The sequence below is a fragment of the Ranitomeya variabilis genome, chromosome 3 (assembly GCF_051348905.1).
Source record: "Ranitomeya variabilis isolate aRanVar5 chromosome 3, aRanVar5.hap1, whole genome shotgun sequence".
Taxonomy (NCBI): Eukaryota; Metazoa; Chordata; class Amphibia; order Anura; family Dendrobatidae; genus Ranitomeya; species Ranitomeya variabilis.
In genome coordinates, this window is record NC_135234.1 from 503303864 (window position 1) to 503321693 (window position 17830).

At 44.3% G+C, this 17830-nt stretch overlaps 1 protein-coding gene and 1 long non-coding RNA gene across 5 annotated transcripts in view; one reads left to right on the forward strand and one right to left on the reverse strand.

Moving 5' to 3' along the window:
• The window catches only part of UBE3A (ubiquitin protein ligase E3A), a 70793-nt gene that overhangs the window by 41287 nt on the left and 11676 nt on the right, over positions 1-17830 (forward strand). For all 3 annotated transcript variants that reach the window (XM_077296857.1, XM_077296856.1, XM_077296855.1), the window contains exons 5-7: positions 14550-14694; positions 16396-16601; positions 17001-17165. In XM_077296857.1, the coding sequence (XP_077152972.1) occupies positions 14550-14694; positions 16396-16601; positions 17001-17165 (516 nt within the window). The remainder of the gene's footprint in view (positions 1-14549; positions 14695-16395; positions 16602-17000; positions 17166-17830) is intronic.
• The window catches only part of LOC143816461 (uncharacterized), a 55293-nt gene that overhangs the window by 27004 nt on the left and 10459 nt on the right, over positions 1-17830 (reverse strand). For both annotated transcript variants that reach the window (XR_013223950.1, XR_013223949.1), the window contains one exon: positions 10143-10211. This is a non-coding gene — a long non-coding RNA (uncharacterized LOC143816461). The remainder of the gene's footprint in view (positions 1-10142; positions 10212-17830) is intronic.

Below are 17830 nucleotides of genomic sequence, written 5' to 3' on the forward strand. Positions count from 1 at the left end.
ACATCAGGGGTCTCCAAACGCAACATGGCGCCACCATTGATTCCAGCCAATCTTGCGTTCAAAAAGTCAAATGGTGCTCCCGCCCTTCCAAGCCCCGACGTGCGCCCAAACAGTGGTTTACCCCCACATTTGGGGTACCAGCGTACTCAGGACAAACTGGGCAACAACTGTTGGGGTCCAATTTCTCCTGTTACCCTTGCAAAAATAAAAAATTACTTGCTAAAACATAATTTTTGAGGAAAGAACAATTATTTTTTATTTTCACGGCTCTGCGTTATAAACTTCTGTGAAGCACTTGGGGGTTGAAAGTGCTCACCACACATCTAGATAAGTTCCTTCGGGGGTCTAGTTTCCAAAATGGGGTCACTTGTGGGGTGTTTCTACTGTTTAGGCACATCAGGGGCTCTGCAAATGCAATGTGACGCCCGCAGACCATTCCATCAAAGTCTGCATTTCAAATGTCACTACTTCCCTTCCGAGCCCTGACGTGTGCCCAAACAGTGGTTTACCCCCACATATGGGGTATCAGCGTACTCACAACAAACTGGGCAACAAATATTGGGGTCCAAATTCTCCTGTTACCCTTGTGAAAATAAAAAATTGCTTGCTAAAACATCTTTTTTGAGGAAAGAAAAATGATTTTTTATTTTCACGGCTCTGCGTTGTAAACTTCTGTGAAGCACTTGGGGGTTGAACGTGCTCACCACACATCTAGATAAGTTCCTTGGGGGGTCTAGTTTCCAAAATGGGGTCACCTGTGGGGGGTTTCTACTGTTTAGGCATATCAGGGGCTCTGCAAACGTAACATGATGCCCGCAGACCATTCCATCAAAGTCTGCATTCCAAAACGTCACTACTTCCCTTCCGAGCCCCGGCATGTACCCAAACAGTGGTTTACCCCCACATATGGGGTATCAGCGTACTCAGGAGAAACTGGACAACAACTTTTGGGGTCCAATTTCTCCTGTTACTCTTGCAAAAATAAAAAAATTCTGGGCTAAAAAAATATTTTTGAGGAAAGGAAACACATTTTTTATTTTCACGGCTCTGCGTTATAAACTTCTGTGAAGCACTTGGGGGTTCAAAGTGCTCACTACACATCTTGATAAGTTCCCTTGGGGGTCTAGTTTCCAAAATGGAGTCAATTGTGGGGAGTTCCTACTGTTTAGGCACATCAGGGGCTCTGCAAACGCAACCTGACGCCCGCAGAGCATTCCATCAAAGTCTGCATTTCAAAACGTCACTACTTCCCTTCCGAACCCCGACGTGTGCCAAAACAGTGGTTTACCCCCACATATGGGGTATCATCGTACTCAGGAGAAACTGGAAAACAACTTTTGGGGTCCAATTTCTCCTATTACCCTTGGGAAAATAAAAAATTGTGGGCTAAAAAATCATTTTTGAGAAAAGAAAAATTATTTTTTATTTTCATGGCTCTGCGTTATAAACTTCTGTGAAGCACTTGGGGGTTCAAAGTGCTCACCACACATCTAGATTAGTTCCTTGGGAGGTCTAGTTTCCAAAATGGGGCCACTTGTGCGGGAGCTCCAATGTTTAGGCACACAGGGGCTCTCCAAACGCGACATGGTGTCCGCTAATGATTGGAGCTAATTTTCCATTCAAAAAGCCAAATGGCGTGCCTTCCCTTCCGAGCCCTGCCGTGCGCCCAAACAGTGGTTTACCCCCACATATGGGGTATCATCGTACTCAGGACAAACTGGACAACAACATTTGGGGTCCAATTTCTCCTATTACCCTTGGGAAAATAAAAAATTCTGGGCTAAAAATCATTTTTGAGGAAAGAAAAATTATTTTTTTATTTTCACGGCTCTGCGTTATAAACTTCTGTGAAGCACCTGGGGGTTATAAGTGTTTACTATGCATCTAGATAAGTTCCTTGGGGGGTCTAGTTTCCAAAATGGGGTCACTTGTAGGGGAGCTCCAATGTTTAGGCACACAGGGGCTCTCCAAACGCGACATGGTGTCCGCTAACGATTGGAGCTAATTTTCCATTCAAAAAGTCAAATGGCACGCCTCCCCTTCCGAGCCTTGCCGTGCACCCAAACAGTGGTTTACCCCCACATATGAGGTATCGGCATACTCAGGAGAAATTGCCCAACAAATTTTAGGATCCATTTTATCCTGTTGCCCATGTGAAAATGAAAGAATTGAGGCTAAAAGAAATTTTGTGTGAAAAAAAAGTACTTTTTCATTTTTGCGGATCAATTTGTGAAGCACCTGGGGGTTTAAAGTGCTCACTATGCCTCTAGATGAGTTCCTTGGGGGGTCTACTTTCCAAAATGGGGTCACTTGTGGGGGAGCTCCAATGTTTAGGCACACAGGGGCTTTCCAAACGCGACATGGTGTCCGCTAACGATGGAGATAATTTTTCATTCAAAAAATCAAATGGCGCTCCTTCCCTTCCAAGCCTTACCATGTGCCCAAACAGTGGTTTACCCCCACATGTGAGGTATTGGTGTACTCAGGAGAAATTGCCCAACAAAATTTAGGATCCATTTTATCCTGTTGCCCATGTGAAAATGAAAAAATTGAGGCTAAAATAATTTTTTCGTGAAAAAAAAGTACTTTTTCATTTTTACAGATCAATTTGTGAAGCACCTGGGGGTTTAAAGTGCTCACTATGCTTCTAGATAAGTTCCTTGGGGGGTCTAGTTTCCAAAATGGGGTCACTTGTGGGGGAGCTCCAATGTTTAGGCACACGGGGGCTCTCCAAACGCGACATGGTGTCCGCTAAAGATTGGAGCCAATTTTTCATTGAAAAAGTCAAATGGCGCTCCTTCCCTTCCGAGCCCTGCCGTGCGCCCAAACAGTGGTTTACCCCCACATATGAGGTATCAGCGTACTCAGGACAAATTGTACAACAACGTCCGTGGTCCAGTTTCTCCTTTTACCCTTGGGAAAATAAAAATATTTTTGCTAAAATATCATTTTTGTGACTAAAAAGTTAAATGTTCATTTTTTACTTCCATGTTGCTTCTGCTGCTGTGAAACACCTGAAGGGTTAATAAACTTCTTGAATGTGGTTTTGAGCACCTTGAGGGGTGCAGTTTTTAGAATGGTGTCACTTTTGGGTATTTTCAGCCATATAGAACCCTCAAACTGACTTCAAATGTGAGGTGATCCCTAAAAAAAATGGTTTTGTAAATTTTGTTGTAAAAATGAGAAATCACTGGTCAAATTTTAACCCTTATAACTTCCTAGCAAAAAAAAAATTTGTTTCCAAAATTGTGCTGATGTAAAGTAGACATGTGGGAAATGTTATTTATTAACTATTTTGTGTCACATAACTCTCTGGTTTAACAGAATAAAAATTCAAAATGTGAAAATTGCGAAATTTTCAAAATTTTTGCCAAATTTCCGTTTTTTTCACAAATAAACTCAGAAATTATCGACCTAAATTTACCACTAACATGAAGCCCAATATGTCACGAAAAAACAATCTCAGAATCGCTAGGATCCGTTGAAGCGTTCCTGAGTTATTACCTCATAAAGGGACACTGGTCAGAATTGCAAAAAACGGCAAGGTCATGAAGGGGTTAACTAGCTTCTCATATTCCTTCTTTCTGATGTTACTGTCAATTGGTACTGCCACGTGTATTATTATTGCGATCTTCTGATTCTTATCTGTCACAATATCTGGTTGGTTAGCCAACACTTACTTATCTGTCTTGATCTTGAAATCCCACAGGATTTTAGCCCTTACATTCTCCACAATTTTTTCTTTGGTCTTCCATTTGGATTTGCAGGGATTTACCCAATACGCTGTACAGATGTTCCTGTGTAATTCCACATACAATGCCTGCTACTTCGTTGTGGTGTTCGGTATATGCTGTTCCTGCTTGCATCCTACCATTATGTGTTGGACTGTTTTCGAGGCCTCTTTGCATAGTCTGTACCTTGGGTCTTGTCTTGTACGGTAGATCCCTGCCTCCTATGGATCTGGTACTTTGCCCCTGTTCTTGTGCCGATATTAGTGTCTCTGTACTGTCTTCAAGTCCAGCCTTCTCCAACCATTTTTTAGGATTTTCCTATATCGGCCACCTCCGTTATCTATCGATCGTGCAGCAGCCTTTCTTCCATGGTATTTTGTTTTCCTGTTCTTCATTTCAGGACTGTTGTTGCTGCCTTAGGCTCTGGCCCAGCATCTCATCCTTTGATAGCATTTTTCTGATATATTCCATGATACTCTTTGTTTCGTCCATGAGGTTGGTTTGGACATTTATGCAGCCTCGACCACTCTCTTTTCTATTGGTATATAATCTTAGGGTGCTGGACTTGGGGTGGAAACCTCCATGCATTGTATGGAGCTTCTAGGTCTTCACATCTGCAGCTTCCATCTCTTCTTTTGGCCAGCACATTGTGCCAGCAGAGTGTGTGATAACTGGCATGGCATATGTATTGATGGCATGGATATTATTCTTCCTAGTGAATCGATATCGCGTTCATTTTTCGCATACAGCTTGATGTCATCCACAAAGAGTAGGTGGGTGATGGCACTTCCACTCTTGAACTTGTAACCATAGCCAAACTATGATTATTTGACTAAGGGGGTTCAAGCCTATACAGCACATCAATGGGGACAGTGCATTACCATGGTAAATGCCACATTTGATGGTTGTCTTGAGTTGACTTCCAGTTTTGTCTTCTATATCCCCATTTCTTTTCTAAGGAAGGTCCTTAATTTCCTGTTGACTTTGCAGAATGCCAAGCATTTACAGATCCGTGTGTATGGCATTAAGTCATAGGCTTGTCTATAGTCAATTTAGGCTGTGCTGAGGTTGTTCTGTCTTGATCGTGAGACTTTAGCAACTTCCCGATCCACAAGCAGCTGGTGCTTGGAGCATCTGGTTTTATTCCCAATGCATTCCTGAGCTGGGTTCATGTACTGATTTATGTGGTTCTGTATCTTGGTGGCTATGATGCCTGACAGGAGTTTGTATTGTTGTAAGGTAGGTTATTGGGCGGTAGTTGGATGGAATCGTTCCATTGTGGGGAACCTTCACGATCAGCATTGTTCTTTCTTGTGCTGGGTGGTTGCCTGCCTCTGGCCGCTGATTCATCTGTTTTGCCACGCGGTCACAAACCGCTGTTGTTCTCTAGCCAGTAGGTGTGGATTGTGTCTGGGCCAAGAGCTGTCCAGCTCTTCATGTTCTTGACATGCTGTTGGTTGTCTGTTTCTGTAATGGTGACTGGTTCTTGTTCTAGGAGGTTACTGTGTTTCATTTTCAGACTTTGCAGCCACTGTGTGCTGGTGTTGAGTTTTTTCTCCCATGTGTTCCTCCAGTATTGTTCAGTCTCTGCTGTTGATGGAGTTGCTGCCTCTGTGCTTTTGGCTTTACAATTGGGAGTACACCTTTGGTTGTTAAGGAGAGCAGGGCATTTATTTTCCTCGCCTCGACTTCTCTAGGGTATCTCCTTAATCTTGCAGCAAGTGCCGTGATTCTCAGTTTAGCAGTCTCTAGGGCTTATATTGAGTCAGGCCTCCTATACTTGTCCAGCTTGAACTTATCCTTGATCTGTCCACTCTTCTGTTAGTTGGCTAATTTCTCTGTGTCATCTTGATCTTTGTTTCCAATGTTCTTTTCCAAGAGGGCATGTACTTCTGTTCTTGTAGGTTGTATGGCTGAGCATTTCCAGGATTACTGTGGCAGTGGGTTAGATCTATTCGTTAGCTTGCGATATGGTGGTCGGTATTCATGCAAGGGCTCTATTGGCATCTTCTAGCATACCGCCTGATGGTGTTTCTCTGTTGAGACTTGGCAGTCTTTGGTGTTGATGGTATTTAGTTTATCTATGATTTTCTGTTTCAGGTCAGCTGGCAGTACTCTAGTTGCAGGGTTGGAAGAAGATTTTCAGAAGGTTGCACATGTTCTTCCAGGTGGTCCTGAAGTGTGAATGTGAAATGCAGTTGATCCACTTCAAGTTATAATAGCTTCCTTTTTATGACATTAAAATGTTGGGAAATGGACATGCAGGTCTCGTATCCATCCATAGTTTTCTCATATGCTTCATTTATGTTCTTTCATTCGGTCTGCTGTTGTAGTAGCATTTCATCAGACCCAGGTCCTCTTGCCCTGTCCATGTATGTTTTGTTGCAGTACCCCATTTACCCTCTTCCCTCTCTACACAACCAAACTGTTTATATGGTCATGTTGCTCTCTGAAAAATATCATATACACTTTTACTTATGCAATCTATTTAAATTTGTTTTAATGCATAAGGAAATAAGGCTTCAGTGCTCTGGGCATGACTGAAAGCTTCCCATGTCTCCTCCTCCCTTAATCTGTTCTTTTCCCAGCCCCACTTTTCTCTGCTTGAGTGACAGCTCACTGGCTATACTACAGAGCTAGGTGGGGTTGGGCAGGGACTACAGCCAGGGAAAGCCCAGAGCACTTAATTCCCACCCCCCAGTCAGGAAGCAATAGATTGCATAAATAAAGATGTGTATGAGATTAACATTCAGAGAGTAAGGCCATGTGCACACGTTAAGTAATTTTCGCGTTTTTTTCGCGTTTTTTCGCTATAAAAACGTGATAAAAACGCGAAAAAAACGCTTACATATGCCTCCCATTATTTTAAGTGTATTCCGCATTTTTTGTGCAAATGTAGCCTTTTTTTCCGCGAAAAAATCGCATCGCGGAAAAAAAAGCAACATGTTCATTAAAATGCGGAATTGCAGGGGATTCCGCACACCTAGGGGTCCATTGATCTGCTTACTTCCCGCACGGGGCTGTGCCCACGATGCGGGAAGTAAGCAGATTATGTGCGGTTGGTACCCAGGGTGGAGGAGAGGAGACTCTCCTCCACGCACTGGGCACCATATAAGTGGTCAAAAAATAAGAATTAAAATAAAAAATAGTGATATACTCACCCTCGATGTCTTCCCGCCTCCACTGCACGCTGTCGCTTCGGTTCCTGTAGCTGATGTGCGGCGAAGGACCTTGCCGATGACGTCACTGTCCTGTGATTGGTCGTGAGTAGTGTTGAGCATTCCGATACTGCAAGTATCGGGTATCGGCCGATACTTGCTGTATTGGAATTCCGATACCGAGATCCGATATTTTTGTGATATCGGGTATCGGTATCGAAACAACATTAATGTAAAAATGTGTAAAAGAGAGAATTAAAATAAAAAATATTGCTATACTCACCTCTCCGACGCAGCCTGCACCTTACCGAGGGAAGCGGCAGCGTTCTTTGTTTAAAATTCGCGCTTTTCTTTCCTTTACGTGAGTCCCGGCTTGTGATTGGTTGCGTGCCGCCCATGTGACCGGGACGCAACCAATCACAGCAAGCCGTGACGTAATTTCAGGTCCTTAAGGATTTTAAAATTACGTCCCGGCTTTGTGATTGGTTGCGTCGCAGTCACATGGGAGACGCAACCAATCACAAGCCGTGACGTCACGGGAGGCTGGACACGCGCGCATTTTAAAATGGGCGCGTGTCCAGCCTCCCGTGACGTCCCGGCTTGTGATTGGTTGCGCCGCGATCAACCAATCACAAGCCGGGAGGCTGGACACGCGCCCATTTTAAAATTTTAAAATGCGCGCGTGTCCAGCCTCCCGGCTTGTGATTGGTTGACCGCGGCGCAACCAATCACAAGCCGGGACGTCACGGGAGGCTGGACACGCGCCCATTTTAAAAAGCGCGCGTGTCCAGCCTCCCGTGACGTCACGGCTTGTGATTGGTTAATGGCGGCCATGTTGCCGGGACGTGGACCAATCACAGCAAGCCGTGACGTAATTTCGTCACGGCTTGCTGTGATTGGTCCGCGTCCCGGCAACATGGCGCCGTGACCAATCATAAGCCGGGACGTCACTGGAGGCTGGACACGCGCGCTTTTTAAAATGGGCGCGTGTCCAGCCTCCCGTGACGTCCCGGCTTGTGATTGGTTAATGGCGGCCATGTTGCCGGGACGCGGACCAATCACAGCAAGCCGTGACGTAATTTCGTCACGGCTTGCTGTGATTGGTCCGCGTCCCGGCAACATGGCCGCCCTGACCAATCACAAGCCGGGACTTCACGTAACCAAGTAAAAGCGCGAATTTTACACAAACAACGCTGCCGGTTCCCTCGCTGAGGTCCAGGCTGCGTCGGAGGGTGAGTATAGCGATATTTTTTATTTTAATTCTTTCTTTTACACATTTATATGGATCCCAGGGCCTGAAGGAGAGTTTCCTCTCCTTCAGACCCTGGGAACCATCAGGAATACCGTCCGATACTTGAGTCCCATTGACTTGTATTGGTATCGGGTATCGGTATCGGATTGGATCCGATACTTTGCCGGTATCGGCCGATACTTTCCGATACCGATACTTTCAAGTATCGGACGGTATCGCTCAACACTAGTCGTGAGCGGTCATGTGACCGCTCACGTGACCGTGACGTCACGCTAGGTCCTGTGCGCACAGACCAGCTATAGGAAGACGAACGGACGCCGCTGATGAGATGTCTGGGTGAGTATAAGCATTTTTTTTATTTTTTTTATTATTTTTAAACATTCTATCTTTTACTATAGATGCTGCATAAGCTGCATCTATAGTAAAAAGTTGGTCACACTTGTCAAACAGTATGTTTGACAAGTGTGACCAACTTGTCAGTCAGTTTTCCAAGCGATGCTACAGATCGCTTGGAAAACTTTAGCATTCTGCAAGCTAATTACGCTTGCAGAATGCTAAAAAAACGGAAAAAAAACGCAAAAAAAAAAATGCGGATTTCTTGCAGAAAATTTCCGGTTTTCTTCAGGAAATTTCTGCAAGAAATCCGCAACGTGTGCACATACCCTAATATGACCATATATACAGGTTTTTTTTGTGGGGGAGAGGTGAAGAGTCATTGTATCAGATTCCTTTTAATGACCATATTTTTATCTCCTCTTTAAAGGCCCCGTCTCACATAGCGAGATCGCTAGCGAGATCGCTGCTGAGTCACAAGTTTTGTGACGCAACAGCGACCTCCATAGCGATCTCGCTATGTGTGACACGTACCAGCGATCAGGCCCCTGCTGCGAGATCGCTGGTCGTGTCGGAATGGCCTGGACCTTTTTTTGGTCGTTGAGGCCCCGCTGACATCGCTGAATCGGTGTGTGTGACACCGATCCAGCGATGTCTTCACTGGTAACCAGGGTAAACATCGGGTTACTAAGCGCAGGGCCGCGCTTAGTAACCCGATGTTTACCCTGGTTACCAAAAAAAACAAACAGTACATACTCGCCTTTCGGTGTCCAGGTCCCTTGCCGTCTGCTTCCTGCTCTCACCGACTGCCGGCCGTACAGTGAGAAGTGAGAGCGCAGCAGTGACGTCACCGCTGCGCTCTGCTCTCACTGTACGGCCGGATCTCAGTGAGAGCAGGAAGCAGACGGCAAGGGACCTGGACACCGAAAGGCGAGTATGTAGTGTTTGTTTTTTTTGGTAACCAGGGTAAACATCGGGTTACTAAGCGCGGCCCTGCGCTTAGTAACCCGATGTTTACCCTGGTTACCCGGGTGCTGCAGGGGGACTTCGGCATCGTTGAAGACAGTTTCAACGATGCCGAAGTCGTTCCCCTGATCGTTGGTCGCTGGAGAGAGCTGTCTGTGTGACAGCTCCCCAGCGACCACACAGCGACTTACCAACGATCACGGCCAGGTCGTATCGCTGGTCGTGATCGTTGGTAAATCGCTTAGTGAGACGGGGCCTTTAGTCTCCCTTTACTTTGTTACTTATTCATCTCAGGGAGACGGCAGATAGTAGGGACTCTGGTTAGTAATCAGAATATTGCTTCACTGGAAATAGGTTAACCTTTGTTACTGCAGACAAGACAGATAAAAAGCTTAATTGTTACACAACTGAAGACCTGCAGAACCTGATACCTGATTTATAATTAATTAGATGAGAATTTTAATATTATTTTTTTTATAGTGGTGTTTTTATAATGCTCTTCATTTAAATGTTAAGAATTAACTTTTGCACAGAAGAATCCAATAATTAAATTGTGACTTGAGTGTTCATCAAGCTTCCAGAAAGTAACCTTTATCATTTCTTAAATTGTAAAATGTCACCTAGGTGTGATATAATGTGAGCATATAGAGGGGCTGTCTAATCTTATGCAAGAGTGCACCGTTTCCCTTCCTCCTAGCTTACGGTTTGTCAGGGGCAGTGCTCTTCTGCTTCATTGATAGTTCGGGTCTGTGGCTTTATCACACTGCTGGCCTGAAAGAAACAATACACCATATTTTTCAGACTATAAAATGCATTGAACCATAAGTTTCACCCCAAATTTTCAGGAGAAAATTAGAAAAAAAAATTAATACGTCAAATGGGGGTTTGTCTTGATGTCCGAATTCCGCTTTGGCCAGGTTCACATTGCGTCTATGGCGTCCGTTAGACGGACTACGTTACACCGTGGCATAACGCGGTGTAACGCAGTCCGTTAACGCCGCCATTATGCCCTATGTCGGACGCATCGCTAGCACACGCCCACAATGGGCGTGCTCTAGCGATGTGCCGTCATTGAGTGACGGACCCTGGGACGCGGGCTGCAGCGTTTCCGGGTGCGTCACTGGTAGCGCAGATAGAGCATCTGCTAGCTCTATCTCCGTTAGCGCTATATCAAATCGGCACTTGCGTTACAGCAGCCCGTTAACGCATGTGTTGAACGGGCTGCTGTTAACGCAATGTGAACCTGCCCTTACAGGTGGGGATGGGAGGTAGGGGTCGCAGGAAGTGTGATGCTGCGAGTCCCCTTCCAGGATGGTAGAAGGGGGTGTTTGGCAGTACTCGGCTTTGCGGTGCTCCACTGACATTTTGTAAAAGCCTGGAGACCCCGCACTTCCATGGTTTCGATGGGATGGACTTCGGCAGCTATTTTCCCAGAGACACTAAATTCGATCTTAGTGCCGAGACCTTAGTCTGCGCACATGCCTCCTCAGGCAGCTATATTCCCAGATTCATTTGCATTGGAACCATGGAAGTGCGGGGGGGCTCTGGGCTTTAGCAGAATGTCGGCAGGGCCTGAGCACTGCTGAACACCCCGTCCTACCAGCCTGGGACTCGCAGGGTCACCCCTCCAAACACCCTCTCCTCCCAGCCCAGGGCCCACAGTAGCACCCGACTCCTAGAGCCATCACATCTCGCCCTCCCCCATAAGCTACAATCGGACTATAAGATGTACCCCCATTTTCCCCCAAAACATTTTTTGTGGAAAGGTGTGTCCTGAAGTCCAAAAAATATGGTACCCTCTAGTGCTGCAAGGTAGAGCAGCTTTGCCTCACCAGCATTTTATAATAGTGCATGGACGATCCGGCCAACTTTAAAGAAGTGCTCACAAAGATTTATTTAAATGAACTTGTAAGCGCTGCACATGTTTGACTGCTGCTGTTAGACTGCAGTGGTGGCCTAATCGGTTTACCATTTAAATAAATAAAAAATACATATATTTTTGAGAACTGAGAGGATTTTAAGAAGTAAATTGCAATAATGTAGGTGACTTAATCCTAGCACTGTACTTGTTACTGGTACAGTGCTTGTGGAAAGAATTATTAATCCATATGTAAATCAGGGCTCTGGTGCACTCGTGGTTATGAGCTGGCTGCACCTTTAAGCTATGTGCACACGTCCGGAATTGCAGCGGAGATTTCTGCGGCAATTCCGCAACTGTGCCACTGGTAAAACGCATGCGGAATTGTCATGCGTATTCCCACTAAACACTAGCGTTTTACAAGCGTTATTAGCTTGCAGAATGCTAGCGTTTTACAAGCGATCTGTAGCATCGCTTGGAAAACTGATTGACAGGTTGGTTACACTTGTCAAACAGTGTTTAACAAGTGTGACCAACTTTTTACTATTGATGCTGCCTATGCACTATGACAAATCTAATGTTAAAAATAATTTAAAAAAAATAAAAAATCGTGATATTCTCACCTTCCAATGGCCCCCGCAGCGTTTCCCCTCCTCGCGATGCTCCCATTACCAATAATGCCTCGTGGCAATGACCCCAGATGACGTAGCAGTCTCGCAAAACCGCTACGTCATCACAGGTCATTGCCGCAAAGCATCCCTGGGAACGGAAGCATCGCGAGGGGCGGAAAGACTGCTGGGGACGCCAGAAGGTGAGAATATCAAGATTTTTTATTTAAATTTTTTTTTTTTTTATTTTATTTTACAGGTATATTGTTCCCAGGGTCTGGATGAGAGTCTCCTCTCCTCCACCCTGGGTACCAACCGCACATGATCCGCTTACTTCCCGCATGGTGGGCATAGCTACATGCAGAAAGTAAGCGGATCAATGCATTCCTATGTGTGCGGAATCCCTGCGATTCCGCACAAAGAATGAACATGCTGCGTTTTTTTTCCAGAATGCGATTCCGTTGCAGAAAAAAACGCAACATATGCACAAAAATTGCGGATGGCATTGAATAGGATGCTTAATATGTGTTTTTTTTTTTCGCGGTTTTAAAGCGAAAAAACGTGAAAAAAACGAAAAATCCTGAACGTGTGCACACAGCCTGACGCCTCCTCGCTTTGTGTTTTGTGGACTACCCTAGCTTGTGATGCACAGTGCACACTGCCCGAAATATGTGTGGGTGCGCACAGACGCTGGGTGTCTGTGGCTGGGCATGTTCACCACTCTGCATTTATTTGTGTACAGACAAAAAAAAAACATGAAGGAGAACTCACCCAGCCACTGTGAGTGCAGCCAGTAACCGTGCACATGCTTTATTACGTAGTGCTGTCCATCACAAACTAGGGCAGCTCCCAAGATGCAAATTGAGGGAGCATTATTGCATCCAGCTCATGGCCACACCATGGGTGCACCAAAGCTCCATTGTGCACATGGAGTAAATGGGTTACTTTAACGAGCCCTGTACCAGCTGGTCCACTGCTAGTGTGGGTTTTATAGAGGTGGAGTCCCCTATATCACTTTACAGATGGTAAAAGGCATTTTGAAGGTGACACTCACTTGTGGGAATAACACTTAGGCTGTGTGCCCACGTTGTGTTTTTTAATGTGTTTCTGCTGCGTTTTTTGCCGCAGTGGAAACGCATAAAAACACTTAAAAGCCGGATTCCTATGCAATCCTATGGTATTCTGCAGTTGCTCTGCCCATGCTGCGGATTTTCCCGCTGCGGAATCACATAGCGGTAAAATCCGCAGCATGTTCATTATTTCTGCTATTCCGCCACCATAGGATTACATTGAAACGCTCACTTTACGCATGTGGCTATGCCCACCGTGCGTAAAGTGAGCGATTCATGTGTGGGATGGTACCCGGGTCTAGAGGAGAGGAGACTCTCCTTCAGGCCCTAGGTACAAAATCCCTGTTAAAAAAAAAAAAAAAAAAAAAAAAAAAAAGAATTAAAATAAAAAATATGGCTATACTTACCTTCTGATGGCCCCCGGAGTTCTCCCGCCTCTCAGCGGTGCACGCGGCGGCTACCGTTCCCAGGGATGCATTGTGCGAATCACCGGAGATGACATCGCGTTCACGCAACCGTGACGTCACGAAGGTCCTTCGCGCAAAGCATCCCTGGGAACAGAACATACCAGGAGCACCGCTGAGGATACCGGGGGCCGTCGGAAGGTGAGAATAACCATATATATATATATATTTTTTTTAATTTTAACATTCTAACTTTGGTTATGCTTGACAAGTGTGACCAACGTGTCAATCAGTTTTCCAAGAGATGCTTCCAATCACTTGTAAAGCGCAAGCATTCTGCAAGCTAAAAACGCTTGTGTTTTGCGGGAAAACGCATGCGAATTCCACATGCGTTTTGCCCGCGGTAATGAGTTGCGGAAATGCTGCGGACATTTCCGCATCATTTCTGCAACGTGGGCACATAGCCTTAAACGGCTTGGCCTCTAGGTAATGTTGACAAGTGTTAAGCGTGTATACAAAGATCTTTGTAATATATCCCCTTCAAGGACGGTTTTCTCTATTACTGAAGGTAAAGCCTTGTCGTCTACAGTGTTCTCATCAATATAACGGAGGGGCATGTGACCAGACATGTGCCTAGTTGATCTCTAATCACACTAGTGTAATTGGCATTGTGTCCATGAAGGGGACGGGTATGTCTGGTCCTACGCCCCTACATCATATAGATGAGAAGGCTGTCCAGCACCTGGGTGCAGCTTTACCTTGTGTGCATCATTAATATATATTTTGAGAAATTGGCCATTAAATAGTGAAACCCTTATGTAAACCGGGAACATGCTGACCCTAATGAAACTATGTGGACAGACGATCATACAACAGATCTGCATGTAGTGCCGGAGCTGGCTCCATGTAAACGTGCACCCAGCTACAGCATGTCGTGCAGGCAGTTGTGTATAAACTGCAGACCGGCCCTGTTCAGACGACCTTTGTTTAGAAGAATCTGACTCCATGACTGAGGAGAAGCCCCCTTATGATTATTACCATTTAGGTAGTAAGGAACCAATATGATTGTTTTTCTCTCGTAATAAATGACTTGTCCGTCTGGTCCTATGATGAAGAATATAACGTGAAGTGCATTGTTTTTCCTTAAATTGCCGGTTCCCTGCCTTCAGCTAGAGATGATTGCTATGGAGAACCCAGCAGACCTGAAGAAGCAGTTGTATGTGGAGTTTGAGGGCGAGCAGGGAGTGGACGAAGGAGGAGTTTCCAAAGAGTTTTTCCAACTGGTTGTTGAGGAAATCTTTAACCCTGATATAGGTGAGCCTTATAGTGTGTGTACATGATGCTTTTCCTCTATTAATGCGGTTCTCTAATTGTGCTTTTAATTCTTTATTCTATAATAGCGTTTCCACCTTTTTAGATTCCTGTGTGATTGTCTTAATGTTATTATATAATGCCATTTTATCATTCATCTGCTTCGGTGCGGGTTTGGAAGACACCTTCGTAATGACAACTCCTCACATGGGCCCAAATCTGTTTAATGTCAAAACACCAGGGAACCTGAGTCGCTATTTCCACTTGTCCAAGGTCTTTTCCCACTGCTAACCAGCAAGTCATATATTTTATTCTAGAAATGTCCTAATCTATGACTTGGGATATCACCTATCAATAGCCAGACATGAACTCTTAGAGCAGTGAGCTGAACTGACTTGTGGCCATTGATGTTGAGAGTATTGCCATGTAGAGGAGAAAAGTGTGTGCTGAACAGCCATGTAAATAGCACTTATTGACCTTGTTTCTTTCAGAGGACAGATTTCCATAAAATCCCAGGAAGCACTGCTTGAAAATATAGTTCTAATCCTACCTAGTAAGGCTAGCAAATAAAGGCAGTTGGCCACTATCTCTCCTCACTTACTGCATAGCACTTCTGTCCATACAATGGCGGCTGGTGGAGAAGCATGTGACCAGACTGTCCTCCTATGTATAAACCACTGCAAAGGGGAAAGCTGCTTTTCTATTGGTGGAGGCTGATGGTCACATGTTCCTCCACCTGCAGCCATTGTATGGACATGAATGAACATAGAATTGAGAAACACCACAAAAGTTACATGTTCAGAGTATGCTGCATTAAAAATAACTCCTGACCCCCAAAAATCTTTTTAATATGTTAGTTCTAAAGCTAACCATTGTTAGCGTTATTTCTTTATACATTTTTTCGGATCCCCTAATATGCAGTTTACAGCCTGCTCCAAGTTTCAGATATTCCTCTTGTTGAAGCCCCTCGCCCAATAACATAAACTGGGTGTGAGCTCTGTCTGTATACAGCCTGCTGCTCTTCTTCACTTTCACAGCTTCTTTCCTGTACTGATTTCCTTTTCATATTCTTTTCTCCCTGTCTATGACCCGTTTCCTCTGCTTTTCATAAGACTTCAGATCCTTTCTCCCCTCTCTACAGCAGATCTGTGTATAAACCCCCTCCATGCTGCTATCTCAATCACTAAGAGGGCTGAGTAGTGAGTAGTCAAGTTTTTCCTATATACATACTGTAAGCTAGACATTGCATTTTTTTCCTTTGCTATTGGTTTACAGTACACGATGTGCGGCACTGAAAGACCTCCGATCAGCATTATGTTTGCTGTCATCTGTAGCCTGTTTACACAATCAGACACTCTTAGCAATGCTGAATAATCTGTAATCACTCAGTGTGAATAGGCGGCCATTGTTCCCAGCAGAGCAAGTCCTGTTTACACATGACGATGCACTGCCAGAAAGGATGTTCTTTTGTGCAGTACAGAAGATCATTTCACCTGACAAACATCATTTTACTTGTTCACTGGGTGATCCGCAGCTTATCATGAGCAACCATTCCTAGGAAAACTCGTTCATGATCTCGCGTGGTAAATAGAACATAAGGAACAGTGCATCGTATAAGGGTCCATGTTCACTGGTATTTCTCTGCATATGATTCCAGGACTTTGTTGCATTATATGTGTTCAGTGAAAATCTCTTTATTTGCAGGCATGTTTACCTATGATGAGTCTACAAGACTCTTCTGGTTCAATCCATCTTCATTTGAAACTGAAGGACAGTTTACGCTCATTGGAATAGTACTGGGCCTTGCAATTTACAACAATTGCATTCTAGATGTGCATTTTCCAATGGTTGTGTATAGAAAGCTGATGGGGAAAAAAGGAACGTTTCGTGATTTGGCCGATTCTCACCCTGTAAGTATGGTAATAAGTTCTTTAGTCTCTTATTGCTTTCTGAGGGTTTTATATGCTATGTCCCATAAGATGCCTGTAGCAGTACAAGTCATGTCTCATTGTTCCAAAAAATATTTTTTTCCAGTGGTATTTGATAGAATTTAAGCTATTAGAAACTGACACAAAATTTATATTTTTGCACATTTCTTGTTTTCTGCCAAGTTGTGCTAGAATTACTATTTGAGCCTATATCTCTGAATGCTATTTTTAGAGGGATTTTCCACTTTAAAATTCTAATTGAGTTCAGATTAAGTCTCTTAAATTAAATCATACAGTTTTCCGCCTTGGCGTAACTTCTGAGTGTCATCACATTTTCTTCAAGCTAAGAAATTGTGTGTAATTAAAAGACCTGTCGTGCAGATCCTGTTCCAAAGTTTAAAAGATCTATCGGAGTACGAGGGCAACGTGGAAGAAGACATGATGATGACGTTTCAGATATCTCAGACTGATCTGTTTGGGAATCCCCTGATGCATGACTTAAAAGAGAATGGAGATAAAATCCCCATTACAAATGAAAACAGGAAGGTAATGATCTTTGGATTTCTAGTATTCTACAATATTGTTCCTGCTACTCTTATGTCTCTTTTAGGTGATTGATGTCCCCTTGCATAGGCATGATGGGGCATTTGGATGTCAGAATTGCTCAGGGAACTATCACCATTAGAGTTTTACAGCCGATGTGCGAACTTGTCCAATTGCTCCTCCACGTACACGGATTGCCACTGTTGTCCATGCAAGTTAAACTGTCTGCAGAGGAGCTGGACCCGAAAGGGGTTTTTCCAAAATCCTCTGTTGCTTCTGTCTGATAAGATTGATGTAGTCCAAAAATACACTACTTAATTTCTCATAAACATATTTTTTTTATATTGCATATATTGAATGTTTCCATTACCCAGTAGAGAAGGCAGTGTTTTGCAGCGCTACTTTGTATACTGGGACAGACTGCTGGAGGCCTACACAAGACAGGATAGCGGTAATGTGCGTGTATGCCAGACAACGATAACGCATCATTCCTGGTGATTGGGTCTATACTCCAAAATACATCGCCTAATAAAAGGGAAAGATTTCTATATACATTCCAACAAGTGCATGTGACATCCATCTATTATCCTCATGAGCCCCAAAGCACATGTTCAGGATGCAAAAAGCTTTTTTGTTTTATTTTATTTCAAAACTGTAGTATGTTGTAG